General features: G+C 46.2%; 1 protein-coding gene across 5 annotated transcripts in view; it reads right to left on the bottom strand.

Moving 5' to 3' along the window:
• KMT2B (lysine methyltransferase 2B) overlaps positions 1-21,701 on the bottom strand; it is a 63,227-nt gene that overhangs the window by 15,066 nt on the left and 26,460 nt on the right. For 3 of the 5 annotated variants that reach the window (XM_081334253.1, XM_081334255.1, XM_081334252.1), the window contains exons 8-24: positions 15,847-16,092; positions 15,282-15,376; positions 14,812-14,910; positions 13,858-13,971; positions 13,491-13,637; positions 10,999-11,094; positions 10,208-10,325; positions 9,203-9,316; positions 7,956-8,140; positions 6,844-6,936; positions 6,669-6,758; positions 6,132-6,205; positions 5,050-5,174; positions 3,970-4,073; positions 2,273-2,410; positions 1,152-1,310; positions 760-880 (exon numbers count right to left, since the gene is read on the bottom strand). In XM_081334253.1, the coding sequence (XP_081190379.1) occupies positions 760-880; positions 1,152-1,310; positions 2,273-2,410; positions 3,970-4,073; positions 5,050-5,174; positions 6,132-6,205; positions 6,669-6,758; positions 6,844-6,936; positions 7,956-8,140; positions 9,203-9,316; positions 10,208-10,325; positions 10,999-11,094; positions 13,491-13,637; positions 13,858-13,971; positions 14,812-14,910; positions 15,282-15,376; positions 15,847-16,092 (2,118 nt within the window). The remainder of the gene's footprint in view (positions 1-759; positions 881-1,151; positions 1,311-2,272; positions 2,411-3,969; positions 4,074-5,049; positions 5,175-6,131; positions 6,206-6,668; positions 6,759-6,843; positions 6,937-7,955; positions 8,141-9,202; positions 9,317-10,207; positions 10,326-10,998; positions 11,095-13,490; positions 13,638-13,857; positions 13,972-14,811; positions 14,911-15,281; positions 15,377-15,846; positions 16,093-21,701) is intronic. The other 2 variants (XM_081334256.1, XM_081334254.1) reach the window with 2 other exon arrangements.

Consider the following 21,701-nt stretch of genomic DNA (forward strand, 5'->3'; position numbering starts at 1 on the left):
ATTGAACTCCTGGCAGTGAGCAGAGTATGGCTGCAATACTCCATTCTAACCACTGTGCTATCATGGCTCACCTAGACACCAACCTGGTTCTCGATGCAGCCACTGGAGGCAATGTTTGCTTTAATATTCTCCCCTGCCCCCTCCCACACATATATAGCCACGGAAGCCACCAAGACCAGGTTTAATTCTAATTCCAGGGATGTGAACTGGTGTTTTATCCCCTGTCCATAAATTGCTCCCGTTCACTTCCATGTGGGGAAAAAGAAAAAGGGAGTGGAACTCATTCTCTCAGAAACATATGAGACCTCCACCAGCATGCAATGCTCTCAGGCATGGCCCCCTTTGGCTTCAATGCAATCTGAGCATGAGCGTTGCCAGAATAGAAGGCATGAATGTGACAGGGCTGCAGAGACATTTTCAGATCAGGTCTTCTTTACCGCTGTAGCCTTAAACTCATTTCCACATCCACCACGAGAATCACCACCTTACGGGAGAAGTAAAGCTTATCTACTCTGGATCCCCAGGCTTCCCTTAGCACAGGAGTCTTCAAACTTGGCCACTAGACTTGTGGACTTCAACTCCCAGAATTCCTCAGCCACCCCAATGGATTAGTACAGGGGTCTTCAAACTTGGCCACTTTTAAGACTTGTGGACTTCAACTCCCGGAACCCCCCCAGCCAGCCCACAAGTCTTAAAAGTGGCCACGTTTGAAGAGCCCTGCCTTAGCACATCGCCGCTCATTTGCATCCCCTCAAGTACCTATCATCATGTGGATGGTATCCGGCTCCAGGCCCACCATAAACTTCCTCTTGAAGCTGATTCCCTCAAAGTCGACGTAGACCCGTCGCAGGACGTCAAACCCATCTTCAGCGACAATCTCCTAGAGGGCAGGCAGAATGGCAGCTGAACACGCTGCTTATTCATAAAGGTGTCACCAGAACGCACATAGGGACAAAGGCCGCCCTCTTTGCAGATCGCAGCCCTGTGGGAAAGGCAGCTCACTCCTCCAGCTTGCCAAGGCCAGAAGCGATGAAACTATCCCAACCTTTTAATCCCAGCATTCATGGAAACTCCGGCATTCTCCACTCCACCCTTTGGCAATTCTCCTGTTTCCCTTCCCCCCCCCCCATCCCCACCCCTCCGTTTTTTACCGTTCCATCCAGAAGGTCAATGTGCTTCTGGCAGAAAACTTTTTTGTCTTCCTGGAAAGTACAATGGCAGAGGCGGGCACACATGAAGTGGTAATTACTGAGACATGCAGAGAGGCAGCAGCCAACAGTGGCCCCGGTGCGTTGGCAGTGTTCACAGCGCTAGAACAGGAAAAGTGAGATATGTCAAGGACGGGGTAGCCCTGTCAGTACAGCAGGCCAAACCTACGTAAAAGGCCCAGCAGTCACTACCGAGTTTGCTGTCATCAAATTATTGTTTGTAGTGTGCAGAAAAGAGACATATAAGCACACATTTCTTGTGCTTGCCACGCTCTCCTTTGCCTACTGTCTCTCTCTCATCATTAAACAAGCCCAGGCAACTACAAAAAGTGGCTATGGCAATCTTGTAGTCTATTCCAGGGGTCCCCAACCCTTCGGCCCGTGGATCAGCCCCAGGCCACGGCATGCCATGAACCAGGCCACGCAAACAAGTGGAAGCCCCATCCGCGGGATGCAGCCAACAGGTGAAACCACGCCCCCTCCGATCCACAGAAAAACGTCTCTTCACGGAAGCGTTCTCTAGTGCCCCAAAGGTTGGGGCCATTGTTCTACTCAACTTTTTCTTAAGATTAATATTGCCAGGTCAAGGCTCTGAAAATAAAAGGATTCAAGATGGTCTCCCCGTGGGTGCAAGTTTTGCTCTTGTTTCAACTTGGAGTGTATCCAACTGCTTTGGGATACAACCACACATTTTTTCTGATCCACTTTTGAGTCTTTGGGGCTCAGGCAGAATTTACACCAGCACTCCTGTTTGAATCCAGAACAGATCTTCCAGCATCAGCAGCCGGGCTACTACTGCATTATTGGACTTAGGAAATCCTGTCTGAACAATAGATGTAACGTAACAATTCTGGTTTTGATGCCACCGCTCCCATCTCTGGTGCAAGACTCCACATTATAACATTTACATCCCTGTACAAAATGCACCATAAGGCATTTTGAGAAAGTGATCTGTAATAACGCCAAAACAATTCCAAGGTGTGCTTCCCCTGGAGAGGGCCTGTTCTTGCTCCCCTCCAAATAAGAGGGGAGAGCAGAGGGGAACAGGAATGAGCCAAACTTACCATCTGCCGGCCCCGAGCCACAGCAGCATGGACGTTCTTTAAGGAGCCATCATTCTCCTCAAAGACCTCGGCTGACCAGATGGCACAGTTGACGTGGGTCCATTCGTTCTGGCCGATGTACAGCAGCCTCCCTGCATCCTAGAGAGAAGGGTTCGGAGGAGAGGTGACGTGTTTGGTTTTGATTTAGTATGATTTTTGAACTCCACCGTGCTTGATTGCCTAGCGCAGGGGTAGGCAACCTTGGCTCTTTTATGACTCGTGGACTTCAACTCCCAGAATTCCTGAGCCAGCGTGGGGGGGACTATGACCCTTTCATGACTCGTGGACTTCAACTCCCAGAATTCCTGAGCCAGCATGGCTCAGCTTGGAAACCTCTCCCTTTCCCCTCAGCATGGCTGGCTCAGGAATTCTGGGAGTTGAAGTCCACGAGTCGTAAAAGAGCCGAGGTTGCCTACCCCTGGCCTAGCGTTACAGCTAGTCCTCAACTTACACCCCTGAAAAAAATGACTTATGACTGTTTTTCGTACACAGCATTCCTGTGGTCATGCAATCAAAATTTGGGCGCTTGGCAGCTGGTCCACATTCGTGACTGTTGTAGCGTCCCGGGGTCATGTGATCACCATTTGCGAATTTCTGATAAGCCAAGTCAATGGGGAAGCCAGACTCGTTTAACAACTGTGTTACTAACTTAACAAGTGCAGTGATTCACCTACCAACTGCAGCGAGAAAGGTCATAAAATGGGGCAAAATTCACTTAACAATTGTCTTGCTTAGAAACAGGTTTTGGGCTCAATTGTGGTCCTTGGTCAGGGTCAACCTATATGTGTAAATCGGTATGTTATGGCTTGCTCAACAAGCTGTAGCAGCAAAGCAAATCAGAATTCTGGTGATACCCAATCACCTATTGTTTTAAAATTCCAAATCCAGCATGCTATGATATATGGCAGGGTCTTCAAACATGGCCCTTTTATGACTCATGGACTTCAACTCCCAGAATTCCTCAGCCAGCCAGCCAGCCTGGTTGAGGAATTCTGGGAGTTGAAGTCCATGAGTCATAAAAGGGCCAGGTTTGAAGACCCCTGGTATATGGTATATCAAAGAAGAGGGAGCCAAGCTATTCTCCAAAGCGCCTAAAGGCAGGACAAGAAGCAACGGATGGAAACTAACCAAAGAGAGAAGCAACCTAGAACTAAGGAGAAACTTCCTGACAGTTAGAACAATTAATCAGTGGAACAACCTGCCTCCAGAAGCTGTGAATGCTCTAACACTGGAAGTTTTTAAGAGGAGACTGGACAGCCATTTGTCTGAAATGGTCTAGGGTTTCCTGCCTGAGAAGGGGGTTGGACTGGATGACCTCCAACGTCCCTGCCAACATTGTTGTTGTTATCATCATCATCATTTGTGGGAGATGGGACGGTTCATCTACACCAGTGATTCTCAACCTGTGGTCTTTGGACCCCTGTGTGTATGTGGAGGAGCAGCGATGTTGTCACAGGTGGTCTTGAAAAAATTTTATGATTTAAATCTTGAGCTAAGTCTTGTGGGTTCATGGCCATAAAAAGCATTTAAAGAGGATCTGTGGTGAAGAAGAGGTTGAGAATCACTGATCTACGTGAAAGTCTTCCTTGTAGGACTTCCCGAGGTTGGCCCTTCCAAGAGCAAAGGACTTTGGGACGAACCAGCAGGACCACTTTTACCTTGGAAGGAGCATCTCCAAACTGAAGGCAGAGGGCACACTGTCTCTTATCCTCGGGGTCTGTCAACAGCTGCTGTGGAGAGACACGCTCTGCATCTTTCCCAACTGCAAGGAGAGAAAGAAAGAAAAAAAAAACATTGGATTTTGATCCTCATTCCCTACAACCCCTCTAATATTTCCTCAGGGCACAGGAGATCCAGAAAAGGAGACAGGATCTTTATCCGGAGTATCTTCAAGTAGAATCAGAAAAACTAGCCTTCTGCCCTTCTAATATGCCAGACTAATCTTCTGACTGTGTGGTGCTGGGTGGAAAGATGGAGTGTGTAATCCAGCATACTTGCATATCTGCTGGTTGGCCTGATGACCAAATGGGGCAGTCCCACGCTGGAGGTGGCTGCTGGACTGATGGCAGACTCCACCGCCCCAGGCCCCCCCCCCTTGTGCTATGCCAGGGGTCTTCAAACTTGGCCCTTTTATGACTTGTGGGCTTCAACTCCCAGAATTCTGGGAGTTGAAGTCCACAAGTCATAAAAGGGCCATGTTTGAAGACCCCTGTGCTATGCTCTCCATACGACCATCTTTTTGGTTATCATCTTGATGTATTCTCATTGTAGCCCTTTTCATCATTTATTTATTTTATTTTATTTTAATTCCATTTATATCCCGCCCTTCTCCAAAGACTCAGGGCGGCTTACATGCTTAGCAGTAGCCTTCATTCGATGTATATGCCTGTTGTATTGCTCTATTATTTTACTCCTGTTTACACTCCTTTCGTTTTCTTCCTTTTCATTATTTTAACCCGCCTAGAGTAGCCCCATGGAGAGATAGGCAGCGAGTAAATTTAACAAGCAAACAATAAATATTTGGAGAGGGCTGGATTGCAGAAGGCTGCTACAGGCAGCGGTGGAGCAGGAATCGGGCTCAAAAGAAGGAAGGGTCATAGGTTCTCTATGTATTGGGGAGATGTGAGGTGAGAAGACAGCCCCCACCCCCCCACCCCTTTAGCAAGTTGTTGGTCTGAAGGTATCTGCAAGCAAAGAGGAAACGCTTGACCCTTGAGGCCTTTCCATCCAAGCCTTACCCATGTATTCAGGGCCAGCAGAACTCAGATGGCTGTTGGCAGCTGAGCTGACCTCTTGTGGCTGCCTCCACTGAGCATAGATGTGGTCAGAGGAAGGAGGCAGAACTGCATTGGGAAGCATGCCACTATCAAAAGAGGGGAGGAGAAAAACAGGAAACCATCAGAAGCTGCAGAGGCTATTCCAGTGGTGGCGAACCTATGGCACGCGTGCCAGAGGCGGCACTCAAGAGCCCTCTCTGTGGGCATGCCTGCTGCTGCCAGCAGCTTGAGCAGGTCCATTAGGCTGCCGCTGCCACCCGGAGCAGCAGCCCCGTCCAGCACAAAGAAGGCAAAGCAGCCATCTAGCAAGCTTGAGTAGAGGTGGTACATCACGCCCCCATGTGCTCGCTGGCCTCTGTGTGCGGGGGCCGATGGTGTCAGGCAGCCTCTGCCCTGGCCTTGCCTTGCCCCACAGCAATGGCACCCCCACCCTATCCCCTGCCTCACCCTGCAGGACAAGCCTCTTGCCCACCGCTCCACCACCAGAGACCCTCTGGATCTCCTCCAATCCTGCCCAGCCCCCACAGGCATCCCTCCCCCATGAGCAGCATCAAGGCGGCCACGCCCACCCAGTCTGCCATGACCACCGCAGCCACACCCACCTAGTGGGTCACACCCCCACACACACCCTGAGGGCACCACAATGCTGATGCGGCCCCTGACACTTTGCGATAAATAAGTGGCTTTTGGGTTGTGGTTTGGGCACTCGATCTCTAAAAGGTTTGCTATCACTGGGCTTTCTAAAACAGGTAAGGGTTGCATTAGGCCACCCAACTGTCCCTTCTTCATATCCCTCATTGGGAACAGCATCTTCCATTAAGATACAGTTACAAGAAAACGGCTGATTAAACAGGACTTTAAACAGAAAGCATGACACGTGTTGGGGACTGCTGCTATGGATCAATTAGTTTGGTGCACCAAATTCATTTCCATGGTGTAACCAAGGGCTTCGCTGCCTCCAACAGCCCCAACTGGATAAAGATTCCACATCGCCCGATATGACTTTGGAAAAGACTTCCATATTTTGGGTTTTGAGCACTCACTTTGGAAGGGAGCTGTTGCGGGTCCAGTGTTTTGTATCCTGAGCATCGAACCAACTGAAATACTTTCCCATCAGCTGGAAAGACAAGAGAGAGAAGTTCAGAGAGCTAAGACGAGAGGCAGCAGTTCCCAGGAAAGCAAAACAAACCAAGAACTATTCCAAGCTCAGGATAAAAACTTGCAAACACAGAATACTTGCTGCCAAATACACTCCAGACAGCTGTTCTAAACTTGGAAGAGTTTGCCTAACCCTGACAGATGTTATTCATAACTATAAGAGAGAAGGTACATGAGGCTAAGGTGAAACGGATACTCTATGGCAGGGGTCTTCAAACCTGGCCCTTTTATGACTTGTGGACTTCAACTCCCAGAGTTCCTCAGCCAGGCACACTGGCTGAGGAATTCTGGGAGTTGAAGTCCACAAGTCATAAAAGGGCCAGGTTTGAAGACCCCTGCTCTATGCATCCCTGCACACTTTAATCCTTATCAACTAAATTAATTCAAGACACCATCTTCCACCACCGACAGGTGATGAGTACCTCGATATAGAGTGTTTTTGCAGAGGAGATGACCTGCTGTTCCTCTGTGTGTCCCAACAGGACTCCCACTATGTCCTCATGGAAGCTGTGCTGCAAAGAGAGAAAAAGCTCAATGGAGGTTACAAGTAGCTCCCATTCTCCAGTTCCAGCATGTAATTCTTTTCCCCACACTCACCACGGACGAGTAATGTCCCTGTTCAAAGAGCTTGTTGACAGTGCGTAGGTCACAAGGCCGGAGGTGAACCTTCACGCCATCATCCGGGCAGCACTGCCGAGAGCAAAGAGGTGAGGAAAATGGGCTGCTGTCACTTCTACCTGCAGCCTATAAGCCACCTTCTCCTAGGCCAGCGATCCCCACACCTTGGCAGCCTGGCCTGGAATGGGAGGGGGGGGTGTTGCATGGGTGGCAGGCGCACATGCGTGTGCACAGCTCCATTGGTGTGAGCAGGGGGCACGTGTGCCCTCCATTCACACGAGTGAAGGTTTGTGCGTGAGCATCTGTGTGCTTGCCCATCACTCATGCAGCTTGGTAGTGGGCTGCAGCCCAGGGGTGGGGGACCCCTGTCCTAGGCTATGTTTCTTCCAAAGGAAGAGAAATTTGCAAAACAGTAGCAACATGCAAGCAACTTTCAGACTAGTCTTCTCCAACCTGGGCACCACCACATACGTAGGCTTAAAAATCCCGGTTGTTCCCCAATCAATGTGGACACTGAGAAAAATTCTAGGAGTTGAAGTCCATACATCTGGTTGGAGCAGGATGAGAGCCTCAGCTCCAGGAGCACTAGAATCAACTAGTACTTCCACTAAAAGGTGCAGCCATGCAGAAAAGCTGGCAGTTGCCTCTGAAATAATGTGTCAGAAGGGTTTAGCAACCGATCTTAAGATATGGATGAAGCCACCTGGAAGGAAATAGCTTTTCAAATAACTCCCAATCCACAAACTGATTAAAACAATGATGACTGGCATGTTTGCATTTCTGTATTTATTTAGTTTAGGCGTCGCCCAACTGCGATCGACTTTTGAGTGGCTCATCGCATAAAAGCAAACAACAGATCTACAAAGAGCATGGGACGATGACAATAACCAGATGGCAGAACCGATCAACCAGAGAAAGAAGCTGTACACTCATCACAAAGCTCTAATTACCTTAGCCCAGTGCCTGGGAGAATGTCTGCCAAGCTAATTGGCAGCCAGTACATTTGGGTCACCTACACTGAGCACTTTGCGCTATCAAATTGGGTTGGGGAAAGAGAGAAAATCGAGAGCACGATGCTCCAGAAACCATACCTGTGCACACTGCATCAGTGGCGCCACACACTTGGAGCTTAGCAACCCTTGCAGCACTTGCCGCAGTCCCTTGCGCAGCTCGGAGTTAAGGACCTCTCGCCACTTGGTCTTATCGCTGCCACAGCAGGGCCGGCATGCGTACACCACGCTCTCCGGCAAGTTAGACAAGATCTCATAGCCCTCATCTGGAAGAGACAGGAAAGGAGCACATCGCTCATGTTCATTCCTAGGTCGAATGACACTCCCATTTTCCCCCCCTCCAGTCTTTTCTTGGTACAGGCTGCCCTATTGAGCTACATTTACGAATACGGAATCTAGCTGGGGGAACCCACAAAGGGAAAAACACCACAAAGGTCACACAATTCTAGAACAAAAGAATCCCCTGCTGCAATACCTCTGCTACCATCAACGGCTTTCCCCACATAATATCTGGATTCAGCATTCATGCTGAGTTTAGTGCAACGTCTAAGACTTTGAAAACAATCATTTATGGGTTTGAACTGCCTGACCCAACAGACTTGTTAAATATCCTGGTTCGAATGATAGATTAGTATAACGACTGAAACCAGTCTGGAAGAGATATTAGGATAGGAATGGAGTAGGAGTAGGAGTAGGAGTAGGAGTAGGAGTAGGAAAAGAATGGAATGGAATGGAATGGAATGGAATGGAATGGAATGGAATAGAATAGAATAGAATAGAATAGAATAGAATAGAATAGAATAGAATAGAATACAATAGAATACAATACAATAGAATACAATAGAATACAATAGAATACAATAGAATACAATACAATAGAATACAATAGAATAGAATAGAATAATTTCAGAAGGAATGGAATGGAATAGAATAGAATATCTTTATTGTCGTTGTGTAACTCACAACAAAATTAAGTGCTGTCCTCAGTGCACACCACAGACAAGTATAAACCACAACTAAGGACATACACGCATCCTTCACATTCTATTCACCATTGCGCTGCCCCTAATATTGCACTTCAATGTTGCACTATGCAGTAGTATTTAATATGATTACAGTTCTGGGATAAAAACTATTTTTCAGCCGGTTTATCTTGGTTTTTATTATCCTGTACCGTCTGCGAGATGGTAATAGTTAAAAAAAAAAAGAAGAATGCAGCAGCAATGCGATCCATCTTCTTAGGGCTAGTCCTAGTCCCTTCCCAATGTGGATGGACAACAAAATGGCTTAGCCTCCTGAATTAAGCCATGTTGCTCCAGACAACCAACCTGAAAGTCCCTCGCACTTGGCATGAACCCAGTGGTCACACTTGGCACACTGCATCATTTTGCTCTCGTAGTCATTATCTTCGTAACAGTGCAGGCAGATCGGGCAGTAGTTTCCTGCACGAGGAAGAGACCCCACATTAAGAGGGACGATGAGCCCACCCGGTTTTTGAAACGAATGTTGAAGATTTCAACGCTCGCTCCATTCATACCCCGTATTTCAGTAGCCGAACAATATTCAGTTAACAAAAACCGAAACACCAATAAAAGCAGAATAGAAGCTGCTGGCCATAAAGTAGAATAAAAACTATGCCTCGGTGTAGAAACGGAACAAAACTAAAATGCCTAAAAGGTTGAAAAACTAATAAACCATTCTTGCCTGGCACCTGAAAATAGCCGGTTTGGCGGAATGATGAAAAGGTGGGCTAGAACCAGGGGGGACACCGAGGTTGAAGTCTATTCTTTAAAATGGTCACTGAAGCTTTTAAAGCAGATGATAAAAGCCAATACAAACTAATATAAAGTAAGGGGGAAAAGGGGGGGGGAACAAAAGTAAATCAAGGAAAAAGCAAAAACTGCAAGGAGAAAAAGGTGAAGAAAAACAGAAAAGAAAAAAAAAGATATAAAATGTGGCTTCTGGTATTCTTCATGGCAGTTATAAGCACAGATATATTTTAATCTCTCTGAAGTTACATCACTCAGGTTCAAGTCTATGCTGAGTGACTTTGGGCCAGCCTTTCACTCTTAGCCCAACTTACTTTACAAGGCTATTCTTACGGGGAAAATTGGTATTAGTAATCTATACCTCTGTAAAAAAAATATAGGTAATGCATACGCAAGAATTACTTTGGAAAGCCAGTGTGGAATAATGGTTAAAAGGACGGGCTGACCCCAGAGACTAATGGTCCATAAATTCATTAAACATGTCCTTGTACTGAAACACTTGCTAAGCATTCCGATTTATAATGGAAACGTCTGAAACTTTTCAGAAGATTTTGCTGCACTCACCTTTATTGTACAGCACAGAACAGGCCGAGCAGAGACTGTAATCGCTGGACCATTCCGTGTCCCAGTTCTTCCCTGGCGCTGTCCCACAGCTTTTGCAGCGGATGCAGGCAGAACAGATCTGAAGGACACAAAAGGAAAAGGATTTCACAATTGCAACATAGGGGCGGTTGAGCCTGCAGTACAAAGGCTGTAGAGTTGATTCACTCTCCTCCTCTGCTCTAGTGTTTCTCAACTACGGCAACCTGCTGCCGGCATCAAGCTCCCTTCGTCCAGTGCGCTCCCACAGGGAGGGTCTTCTCGGTGCCGGCGGTAAAAGATTGCCGGCGGGTAACACCCAGGGATAGGGCCTTCTCAGTGGGGGCGCCTGCCCTTTGGAACCAGCTGACAGTGAAGCTGAGGACTGCCCCCCGACCTCCGTTCATTCCGCCGGGACCTGAAGACCTGGCTCTTCGAGCTCTCTGGCCCAGGCTGAGAATTAATCTTAATTTTAACTGGGGTTTTATTTATGCAGGGACAAATATAATTTTTTTTTAAAAAAAATTGTTTTTAACTTTTGTATCTTGGTTTTTTTAATTACCCTGTAAACCGCCCTGAGTCCTTCGGGAAAGGGCGGTATATAAATGTAATAAAATAAATAAATAAATAAATAAATAAATAACTTTAAGGTGTGTGAACTTCAACTCCCAGAGTGTGCTGGCTGGGGAATTCTGGGAGTTGGAAGTCCCCCATATCTTCAAAGTTGCAGAGGTTGAGAAACACTGCCCAACATTTTCCACTCTGCGGATACTTACCCAGCCCTTCCTCTTACGAAACGGTTTGGTGGGATAGTTGGGGCCAAGGCAGGCCAGGTGATAACAATTCCTGCAGCGCTCGCACTCCAGCAGTTGCTGTGGCAGGTTATAGAAGAGAGAGAGAAAAGGGAGTAAGGCACAGGAAAACAACTGAGCCGCTACCCATGTGTTTGGAATCCTTCGCATCTCCTAACGGAGAACTGCGGCCAGAAATGCAAAACGTGCAGGGGGAAAAAAAAGAAAGCCGAGAGCTAAACACAAAAGCTATGTTAAGAAAACCAGATCCTTAGAATTCTGGTTTTATTTTTTTCCAAATATTTACGTTCATGATAAAGAAGCTTCTCCTTCGAATATAATTTTAAAAAAAAATACTGGAAATGTGCAGAGATGGATAGGTTAACGTTAAAAATTAAAGAAAAAGAAGAAACGGAATTATTATATGACACGGGACTTATTTTACCAATGGTGAGCTGATAAAAACAGAGGTTAGAAAGTTGGAAATAGGAGAACAGGTGGATTTTGTGAGCAAGATTTATAACGGATTAGTAAATACTTTTGATTGTTATATAACTAATGTTAATGTGGGTAATATTATTTTAGATATTTCAATTGCTATTTCCTAGTATATGGTTGCATTTTGATAAGATTATTACGAATGTGATGGTTATTATATTTTAATACTTGTATACCTAGACAACAATGTAGAAATGGATTTTTTAAAATAATAATAATAATAATAATAATAATAATAATAATAATAATAATAATAATAATAATAATAATAATAATAATAATAATAATAATAATAATAAAATAAAAATAAAATAATAATTTTAAAAAAAAGCAGCTTCTCCTTCTTCTACTCAAATGCCTGTCTAGCTGTCCAGCACCTGTCCAGGGCATTACTGAATCTATATGCCATTTGTTCAAATTGGCACCTTCATTTCCCTCCCTATTTCATAAGGTAAAGGTAAAGGTTCCCCCGCACATGCGTGCTAGTTGTTTCCAACTCTAGGGGCCGGTGCTCATCTCCGTTTCAAAGCCAGCACTTGTCCGAGGACGTCTCCATGGTCATGTGGCCGACATGACTAGACGCCAAAGGCGCAGGGAACGCTGTTACCTTCCCACCGTAGTGGTCCCTATTTTTCTACTTGCATTTTTACGTGCTTTCAAACTGCTAGGTTGGCAGAAGCTGGGATGAGTAACAGGCGCTTACTCTGTTACACAACACTCGGGATTCGACCCGCCAAACTGCTGACCTTCTGATCGACAAGCTCAGCGGCCTAACCCACTGAGCCACCGTATCCCTCCCTATTTCATGCACAGCTGTTAATACTGCCATTTTTTTTCCTCTCCTTTAACACCCTTCCCCTATTTACTTCTGTTTCTCTTTGCAGTATATGTTGCTTAAAAAAAAAACCTTGCAGAAGTACCTCTCTCCAGTTGAGAATCCTTTGGTTGTTTACTGGTAGTCCTTGATTTATGACCACAACTGAACCCCCAATTTTTATTGTTAAGCAAGATACATGTTAAGTGTGTTTTGCCCCATTTTACAAACTTTCTTGCCGCAGTTGTTAAGTGAATCACTGCAGTTGTTACGTTAGTACAAGGGTCTTCAAACTTGGCCCTTTTATGACTTGTGGACTTCAACTCCCAGAATTCCTCAGCCAGCATCTTAAAAGTTGCCAGGCATGAGAAATGTGGGGACACGGGTACAAAAGACCCAAATTTGGCAGAAGACTCCAAGGAAAAAAAGCGAAGGAGTGATCTGAAATTCTGTATTTGGTCAAGTGTTCGCTGTCCTAAGTGCATAAAAGTAAGAGAAATGGAATATAAATCCATAACACACTACATTTTTATGGGAGAAGGGAGATGGGGAGGAGGAGGAGAAGAGCACCAGGGAGGCAAATCAAGGTTCAGGTCAGCTAAAAGGGAACCACTGAAGCCATTTGGTAGATGGAGTACTCATGTTAAGGAAACCAAGAGTGAAGAAAATAATAGGATGATGCCTGAGTACCCAAGTGGCTCTAGACAGAGCACTCATGAAAAGGAAGGAAGGAAGTGTGGTAGCAAAAGAGGAAGCCAAAGAAGGATGGGATTAATGTTTTCTGAAACCTCAGTTTACTGCTGCTTCTGCTATTGCTACATCTGCCCATTTTTGGTTATGTTTTCCGAGTCTGGGCTTAAAGAAGGGGAATGCCCCACACTCTCCCCATTATCCTGAAAGGGGAGATAAAGACCAAGGAGCAATTGATTTAAGGTCACTTTCCTGACGCTTGAAGTCCTCCATCTGTGAGCATGAACAAGCTAAAAGCACAGCCGTTTCCAGGATGCTGGTTCCTGCCCCCCCTTACACAGAGCTGTTGGTGATGCAATGATGGACTGCTACTTTCCTGTTAGCAGAAGGAGCATACAAGCCAGTGTATTCCCTGCACTCTCTCTCTCTCTCTCTCTCTCTCTCTCTCACACACACACACACACCACTTCCTTACCTTGGAGGCTTTGTTTTTGCGGTCACAGACATAACAGAACTTGCAACGGCGGCAACACCAGCTGTCCTCCTGCTCGGGCAGTGGCTGTTCATCCTCCTCCAGGCAGAAGACATGGAAAGGGTCACAACACACCTGGCAGTACACAAGCTACAGAACAGGCAGCAGTCAGGTTAGAGATCCTACATCCATGAAAACAGGAAACTGGATAACTCTTGATTCCTCTTTAATCCCCAAACCCTGAGGGCAAAAGGACCCCAATGTGCAACTCCACCTGACCAATTCCCAAATGGGAAGGAAAGCCCTTCCTCAAAATTCCTGCCCAGGGCAACTTTCAGTACTTCTTAGCTCCTTCCATCATTGGACACACCTGATGGAAACCTTTGCTTGCGCAGAGCAGGCAGACCACCTGCGTTGTGACCGGTACTGAAGTGAGGATGCTGAGACCGCCCATCAGCCAGACATTCTCCAAGTCACAGTCTTCCTATGGGGCACACAAGTGGGGGAAAAATGCTCTAAAAGCTATAGAGTGACACACCGTGAATCGATGAACGGAAAGGGAATTTAAAAACTTTCAATGGTATGCCTTGATGACTTCTTCTGACAGTAGAGGGATGACCAATCAGCCTCAAAGGATATTTGTTCAGCAGTTTGGGAATGACACAGGGGGGGAAAAATCCTCTTGTGCATTAACAAGACAAATAGAGACTTGGATTTAGAGATTGTAATCTATTTAAAAATTTAAAACCAAGACGAACAGCTTATACTGAGTCACAGAAAGAACTAGGAACCATCACATATCCTGTAATGTGGGACAAACAAGGTTGCAAAACTGCACTGGTACATAAGATTAGCAGGCAACCTTCCACCAGCTGAAACTATAGGACAATCTCCAAGGACAGTCCTGTGTATAGCATGCTGCAGTAGCCTAGACCAAAACTGTTCAGGTCTAGAACAATATCATCTATAGAGCCATTTGGGTTTAATAGGCATAAGACTGTAAATAGCAGATTTAGGAACAGGCGCCAACTGAGATTTTGTACCACTAGGCGCAGGGGTAGGCAACCTTGGCTCTTTTTTGACTCGTGGACTTCGACTCCCAGAATTCCTGAGCCAGCATGGCTCAGCATGGAAACCTCTCCCTTTCCCCTCAACATGGCTGGCTCAGGAATTCTGGGAGCTGAAGTCCACGAGTCATAAAAGAGCCAAGGTTGCCTACCCCTGCGCTAGGGAATACGCTTTGGAGTCTAGTGATTGCCAACTTGACTTAGCTGTATATGCCATCCTTTCCATGGTGTCTATGAGGCAGAAGTCCCTCCCTCACCTTGAAATCAACCCTGAGCCGGTGGACTCCGTCCGTGGACTTCTGTTTCCCATTCCAGCCATTGGAGATGGAGGGCAGTGAGGCAGAAAGAGGGATGTCCTGAAAAGGACAGAGAAAAGAAGGAAAGATAGCGGCAGATTAACTGAATATTCCCAGACATCCAGGTGTCCTATGGGATACATGATGCTGGTATTAGGATATGACAAGAAATAAACTGATGTGGGGGAGGGTAAGGAAGGACGACGGAAGAACTGGCATATTTTGCTATAAGGGAAATGAATCTCGGTGGGAAAACAAAGAAATGACTTGCCACTTGGCTCATATCCCACTTAAAGAACACAACACACAGTGGATTCCTTGAAGTCCCTGATGTGCGCTGTGCACCCTCCTGAGTTACAATACAAACAACAACAAAACCTAGCCCAGACATGAATTTTTTTGCCTCTCTCATCCTTTTCTTGATGGCTCACCTTCTCCGGTTTCTTCCTGGCTTTCAACTGCACCACAGGCTGCAAAGAACTTTTACGAGGCCGGCTTTGCTCCTCGGAGTCCACGGGAAGCAAATCTGGAAACATATGAGCATCTCAGAGCGTATTCTCTTTGCATCAGACTCAAACAGGATGAGAAGCTACTCTATTCTTCACCTCGAAAGCACAAAGCATGGCAACTCCACTAGGCTTCACCTCAGAGATGCTGTGAGTCAAGAATAAATCAGAATCTACTGAATTATCTATCACTGAGCATCAAGGATCTCTGGCTTGCCGTCACGTCACGTCACACCAAAACGAGACAACCTCTCAGGTCCTATTGGTCTTCCCATCAAGAGCTTCCTCTTAAGAAAATTGTGCCCAGGGTGGGCATACCAACAACCATGCTTGTGCCCTCGGAAGCTGCAGCTAGCCACATGCTTCAGACACATGCAAGAGCTTCTTGTTTTTGTGCAAGTGGCATAGATGGCTACCGATAGTAGCCCAGTAGCTGTCAAATCTTAGCCTGGAAGTCATGGACCAAGCAACCCAAAAGTTCACATCTCACCTGAGTCCCGGGAAGATTTCCGGCGATGAGTGGCTGAGCCGGAGGCCGGCTCTGTGTCTGAGTCAGAGGATTCAAAGATGTCATATGAGGGCCTCTGCTTGACGCAGCGCCGGGCTGACTTACGCTGCAACAAAGAGTCTTGCTCAGCAGTCTCTGTGGCCCCCAGCATGACTTCCCAGGGGGCTGGAAACTCCTCTTGAGAATCCTCTGAATCCCAGGGGGCGATGGGCTTCACTACTGTACGGCCTGAAGACAAAGGCATGGGTGAGCAGAGCCCGGCAGTCCGACTCTAGCAGCAGATGGATGCTGGGCCGAACTTTCCTCCCCTTTCCTCCATCCCCCTTGCACACTGCCCAAGACTTGTTATAAATGCATAATCAGGGGTGGGGAGATGGGAGAGAAAAATGAATGCAAACCCTTGAACTGAGGCACGGTACTTAGTGCAGCTGACCGCCATCCCAACAGGCTCTGAACCTCTGACCAGACCAAAATTCAAAAAAGCTCTGCAGCTCGGTTAGGTGCTCTTACCAGCATCAACTTTCAGCTTAACCTACTGCTCAGCGCTGCAGGACTGACAAGGACCAAGAAGAGCTCTCCAGTTGCCAAAAGAATATTTCTGTATCTCTCTGCTTGCAACCAGAGGGCATTTGGGTTTTAGCAGCCCGGATTTAAGGTTGGTGAGAGATGCTTACTCTCACCTGCCTTGTGGAAGAAGCCGCACCTCAACACAACAACACATCTTGTGTCAGCTGTTGCTCTGCTTAGCCACGGACCCATCTAAGGCTCTCCCCATGACAAAGTCTTTATTAGCTCACTTACCTTAGCCACAGCTCATCTTCCATCTATTGCGGCAATGCTTTAATCTTCCCCCCTCCCTCCTGTCAGCAATTTAGGTCTCCAATCCCTACCCATCCCTGCTGGAAATGCTGTTTAAAGGGCCCTTTCTTCCTTTCTTAAAAGGCCCGGTAAATGGTCTTCCTCCTTACTTTCTCATTTCCTAAACAAAAGAGATTTAAGGTCTACAGCTAAGAGCAGAGAGATAAGGAAAAAAACTAGATGGGACTTCAGAGACCATTATCACCGCGGTCATACTGACTTTGGCTCAAGGCTCTGAGCTCCTATAGATCCAACTTCAATCAGGCACTATGGATTTACTCGAAAGCTGCACTGGCTTGTAGTTCTCCTTGGTTTGCAGCAAAGCCAAAGAGCAATTTTCTAGCTTTCTAGCAGTCATTGTCGACTTTCTCATATGCAGATGAAGCCGAATGAAGTCTCTGATCCCAACCCCTCCCCCTTGAAGGTACCATTAAGAGTTTTTTTGTGTGAAATTCAAAGGGAGGGAGGGGTGGAGGGCCAAAACTCCCTGCCTCTGCTCCCACTGTGGAAGCCAGAAAAAGGATGAAGAAGCAGTGAAGAGGTAAGGCAGGAAAAAGATTCAGCAGCTCAAAGGGACCCTCAACACCTTGGCTGCACCTTCTAGCATTTCTCCCAAGCCACCCCCAGAGCTGAGCTGAAGAAGCCAGGAATCTAAGCTCCAATTTCCCCACCCCCCAAGAGCAGAACAAGCCAAATGTTGTCTCTCCCCCCCCCCCACACACACATACACACTCTTTGCCACCCTCCCCACCTTCAGCCTCCTTTCCCAGATTTATCTGCTCACATAAGCAATGTTTCTTCAGTCTGCACAGCAAGTGAAGGCATTCTCAGGGGCATGCATGATCAACTCTGCTCAGGCCCCCTCAGATCACAATGGCCTCCCCAGCCCAGCCCCTTCCTAGTACCTGCCCACTTCCTTCCCATAATCCCGAAAATAAAAAAGGACAGGACCTCCACCCACTCCCACGGTTGCAGAACTATCTATGGTATCCTTGGCTCCACCCATCCCAGTCTTTAGCAGACAACAGCATTCCTTCACCTAGCAAGTGCCTTTTCCACTTGCTGGCCTCCAGAGGACTGCAATTCCCAGAATTCCCCAACCGGATGCCAAACTGAGGAAGACTAGTCTACTTTTAAAACCCCCTTTTTCCCCAGAACATCTAAAAGATCTTGGGGTGGGAGGGGAGCAGAGACAATGAGGGAAACTGCTACCTGGGACTTCTTCCAAAGAACATTTAAATCAGGGGTCTTCAAACTTGGCCCTTTTATGACTTGTGGACTTCAGCTCCCAGAATTCCTCAGCCAGTGTGCCTGGCTGAGGAATTCTGGGAGCTGAAGTCCACAAGTCATAAAAGGGCCAAGTTTGAAGACCCCTGATTTAAGTGGTAGTTACAGAAGGTTAAAGTTTAAACTATGGTTCTCAGCTTGGCTGTGCTGATTTCAACTCTGGGAATTCTGGGAGTTGAGATCCACACATCTTCAAGCCGCCAAGCTTGAGAAACATCTAAATTTAAACAAGAGGGGAAAACAACAGAGGGAGGCGGAAGACATGGGTTTTACAAGCAAGCAGAAAGCATGGGTAATTTCAGCTAGGCTGGATTACAGCATTAATTACAGCAGGGATAAGCAGCAGGATTAGGAATCTGTTTGTTGAACAGCAAAGGTTTCCTACTTATATTGTTCCAAGAAAAAGCATCACAAAAACTTGCTTGCTTCTAACGTTCAGGATGTTTTATTGTGAGAGTGGAGAGGGGTGTGAGCTTGTTTTGAGAGCCATCCCAAATTCCTGGGCTATACATATGCTCAGAGGCAACCTATGTCTGCACAATACGCTGATTCAGGCCAATTAGACTTAGCAGTTTCACTGGCCCAGTAGGCAAGGTTTAGTTTTCCCATTTGGTAGCTTTTGTGGTTGATTATTAGCATGTTGTGCAAACCTAGCTCCATTTCTTTAGTAGAAGCTTCAATGTACTGTTTGAGCCAAGGAAATGGATTCATTTGGTACAAAGGTAAATGTGTGCTGTAAACTCAAGACTTAGCGCATGTTCATATAACTAAGCCGCTCCCATGCGCTTCGTTCTAGTAATCAGTATATGAACTTTTGCAGGTCCCAAGTCTGTTCAACTGTGATGGAAGCCAGGCCCAAAACATCTGAGGAGGAAACAGGTTAGGGAAAAGCTGCAGTGGATAACAGGAAGTGGGAATATCAGAGCTAAGTGACCAATTCAACCCACAACTTGAACTGACCTTTTTTTTTTCTTCCTTCTTTCACATCCACCCAAATCAAGGAACTTGTGTTTAAACTGAATTCTTATAATTTAGACCACCTACTCTAGGCTATGACTCAGGAAAATCTTACTTCAAGGTGACATTAGGGAAGTTTCCCCGCTGTGAGCCTCAGCAACTCCAACACCCATGTGCAAGACACAGAGCATCACATATCCCATTTCCCAAGGCTGTTTTAAGGATTAGTAGAACATAAGGCATCTTAAGAGCAATTAGTACACTTGAAAGCAGGATATAAATGTTAGATAGCATTTTAATAGTCACTTTAAGAGGGTAAAATGTTTCCATATGACAGGATCCTACAAAATCTGAAGGACAAAAGGGGTCAAGATGAATGCACAGCTAATATCAGTGGTAGAAAATCTGCACCTTTTGGTGATATCACAGAAGTGCTTATATCCTCACCAATATTTAAAACTTAAAATTGCAGCAGATCAGATTCCACATTCCCATTTGGGGGTGGGGGGGAGGGGGGGGGAGAGAAGTATTTGTTTTTGGAACCCATCACTTGAGAAAAAAACAAAAGACCCAAGATGAGCATCATCTTTCTTTGGTTGGGGACACAGGTGACTGAAGAAATGGTGCTAAGAGGAAAAATCTGAGGCCAAAGGGCCTGTTAAATAGCTTTGGGGCAGGAGACAATTATCTGAACAGGGTATCTCTTTAAATTACATTCACTTTAAATGGCTTTTATTTCATGAAACCAAATATGTACCTCCAGAGAGAAACCACAAGGAGTGAAGGCAAGGGCTATACTGTAGCTGACCCCAGGAATTCTGGGAGTTGAAGTCCATGAGACATAAAAGAGCCGAGGTTGCCTACCCCTGGCCTAGAGGTTGTGTGATGAAGCCATCTTCCTTAAGCTAAGCAGCAGCAACCCTGGTTAGCATTTGGAAGAAGGACCAGATGGGAAACCTTGGTGCACCAATCTCAGCTTTCATGGAATTAGTGAAAAACAGCCTGCCCAAGAATGTCGGCTAGATGGAACAGCATTTCAAATGGCAACAGTTCACGATTCAGGGATAGGTGCAGTTGTCACAGCATGAAACAAGGGGAGTGAATGGAACAGCACATTCTAGGGCAGGGGTCGGCAACCTCGGCTCTTTTATGACTCGTGGACTTCAACTCCCAGAATTCCTGAGCCAGCATAGCTGGCTCAGGAATTCTGGGAGTTGAAGTCCACGAGTCATAAAAGAGCCGAGGTTGCCGACCCCTGTTCTAGGGGGAAACAAGCATAATTCAGTGTAATGGCTACAGACAATACACATTAAGATGAAACAAAATACAGAGCCAGGAATATGTTAAACCAGGTCACTGCACCAGTCAGCATCGAGACAAGCGTGGGCAACAGTTCAGTGATAGAGCCCATGCTTTGTAGAACATCCCTAATTCAATTTTTGGCAGCTCTGAAGAGAAATAGCAGGAGAGGGGAAAGACTATGCCGGCCTTTGGAGAGCTGCTGACAGCTCAAAGACATAATGGTGGAAAAGTCTGACCTGGTACGAAATAGCTTCCTTGGTTAAAAGATCAGCTACAATTGTGGAGGAACCGCAAGTCTTTGGAATTTATTTTATTTTAATATAAAGCTTGTTTAATCAAGCACATTTTTTTCAGAAAGCAAATCTAAGAATAGGTCTATGTCAGGGGTCTTCAAACTTGGCCCTTTTATGTGGACTTCAACTCCCAGAATTCCTCAGCCAGCGTGCCTGGCTGAGGAATTCTGGGAGTTGAAGTCCACAAGTCATAAAAGGGCCAAGTTTGAAGACCCCTGGTCTACGTCTATGGAGATTCCCAGTCATCCAGGTCGTGACTGTCCCAAAGGTGTTTTTGCAAGAGGCAACTGGACTTTGCTTTTCCTTGCAGACATTTCGCTTCTCATCCAAGAAGCTTCTTCAGTTCTGAATTGAAGAAGCTTCTTGGATGAGAAGCAAAACGCCTTCAAGGAAAAACAAAGAAAGCTCAGTCGCCTCTTAAAAAAGCACCTTTGAGACAAAAAACAGGTCAGCTCTCTGGCCTCAGATCTTTGGATTTGGACAGCCTACAAAACTAAACTGACTGCAATGTTCATCAAGAAATAAAAAGCAAAATCAAAGGCCACGTTCTAACAGTAATATGTTGTTGCTAAAAGTGCTGAGGCCTAACCGCGCAAAGTATAGGAGCCCAATATTAAATCATCCTAACCCAATAGGGCCCCTGCCCCCCACCCCAATATTCTTGAAGCAAACTGCATTAGAAATTTATTTATTTATTAAGATTCTCTGAAACTACCCATAATGAAATAAACCCTCTGACTTCGCTCCAAGAAATGTGAGCAGCTCAGGGACAGTGTGAGTGAGCAGACATTGTTCAACAGCGTCACAGCAGTATCCTGGGGGCAGCAGATGAGTTTGGCTCCTCCCGAGTGGGACATCTGATGTTCTGTATGTTTATCATCAAATCACATAATGCATTATTTGGCTTACGACACAAATCCTGTACACAGATCCTCAGGAGCTCACCTTCACTTGATGACCTTTATATTTAAGAACTGCCTTGGTCATCCAAGGTGACTGACTGGGCTGGCAGAAGAGGGCATGGCTTTGGGTTCCTTCTCTGCCAACGTCTGTTGGGTTTTCATACTGGTTTTCCCTCTCCTGTGACCAGTACCAAACACCTTGCAAGCACTCAGCCAAGAGCAGGCTAGTCACTTTTGT

The sequence above is a fragment of the Vipera berus genome, assembly GCF_964194415.1.
Source record: "Vipera berus genome assembly, chromosome: 9".
In the NCBI taxonomy this organism is placed as follows: domain Eukaryota; kingdom Metazoa; phylum Chordata; class Lepidosauria; order Squamata; family Viperidae; genus Vipera; species Vipera berus.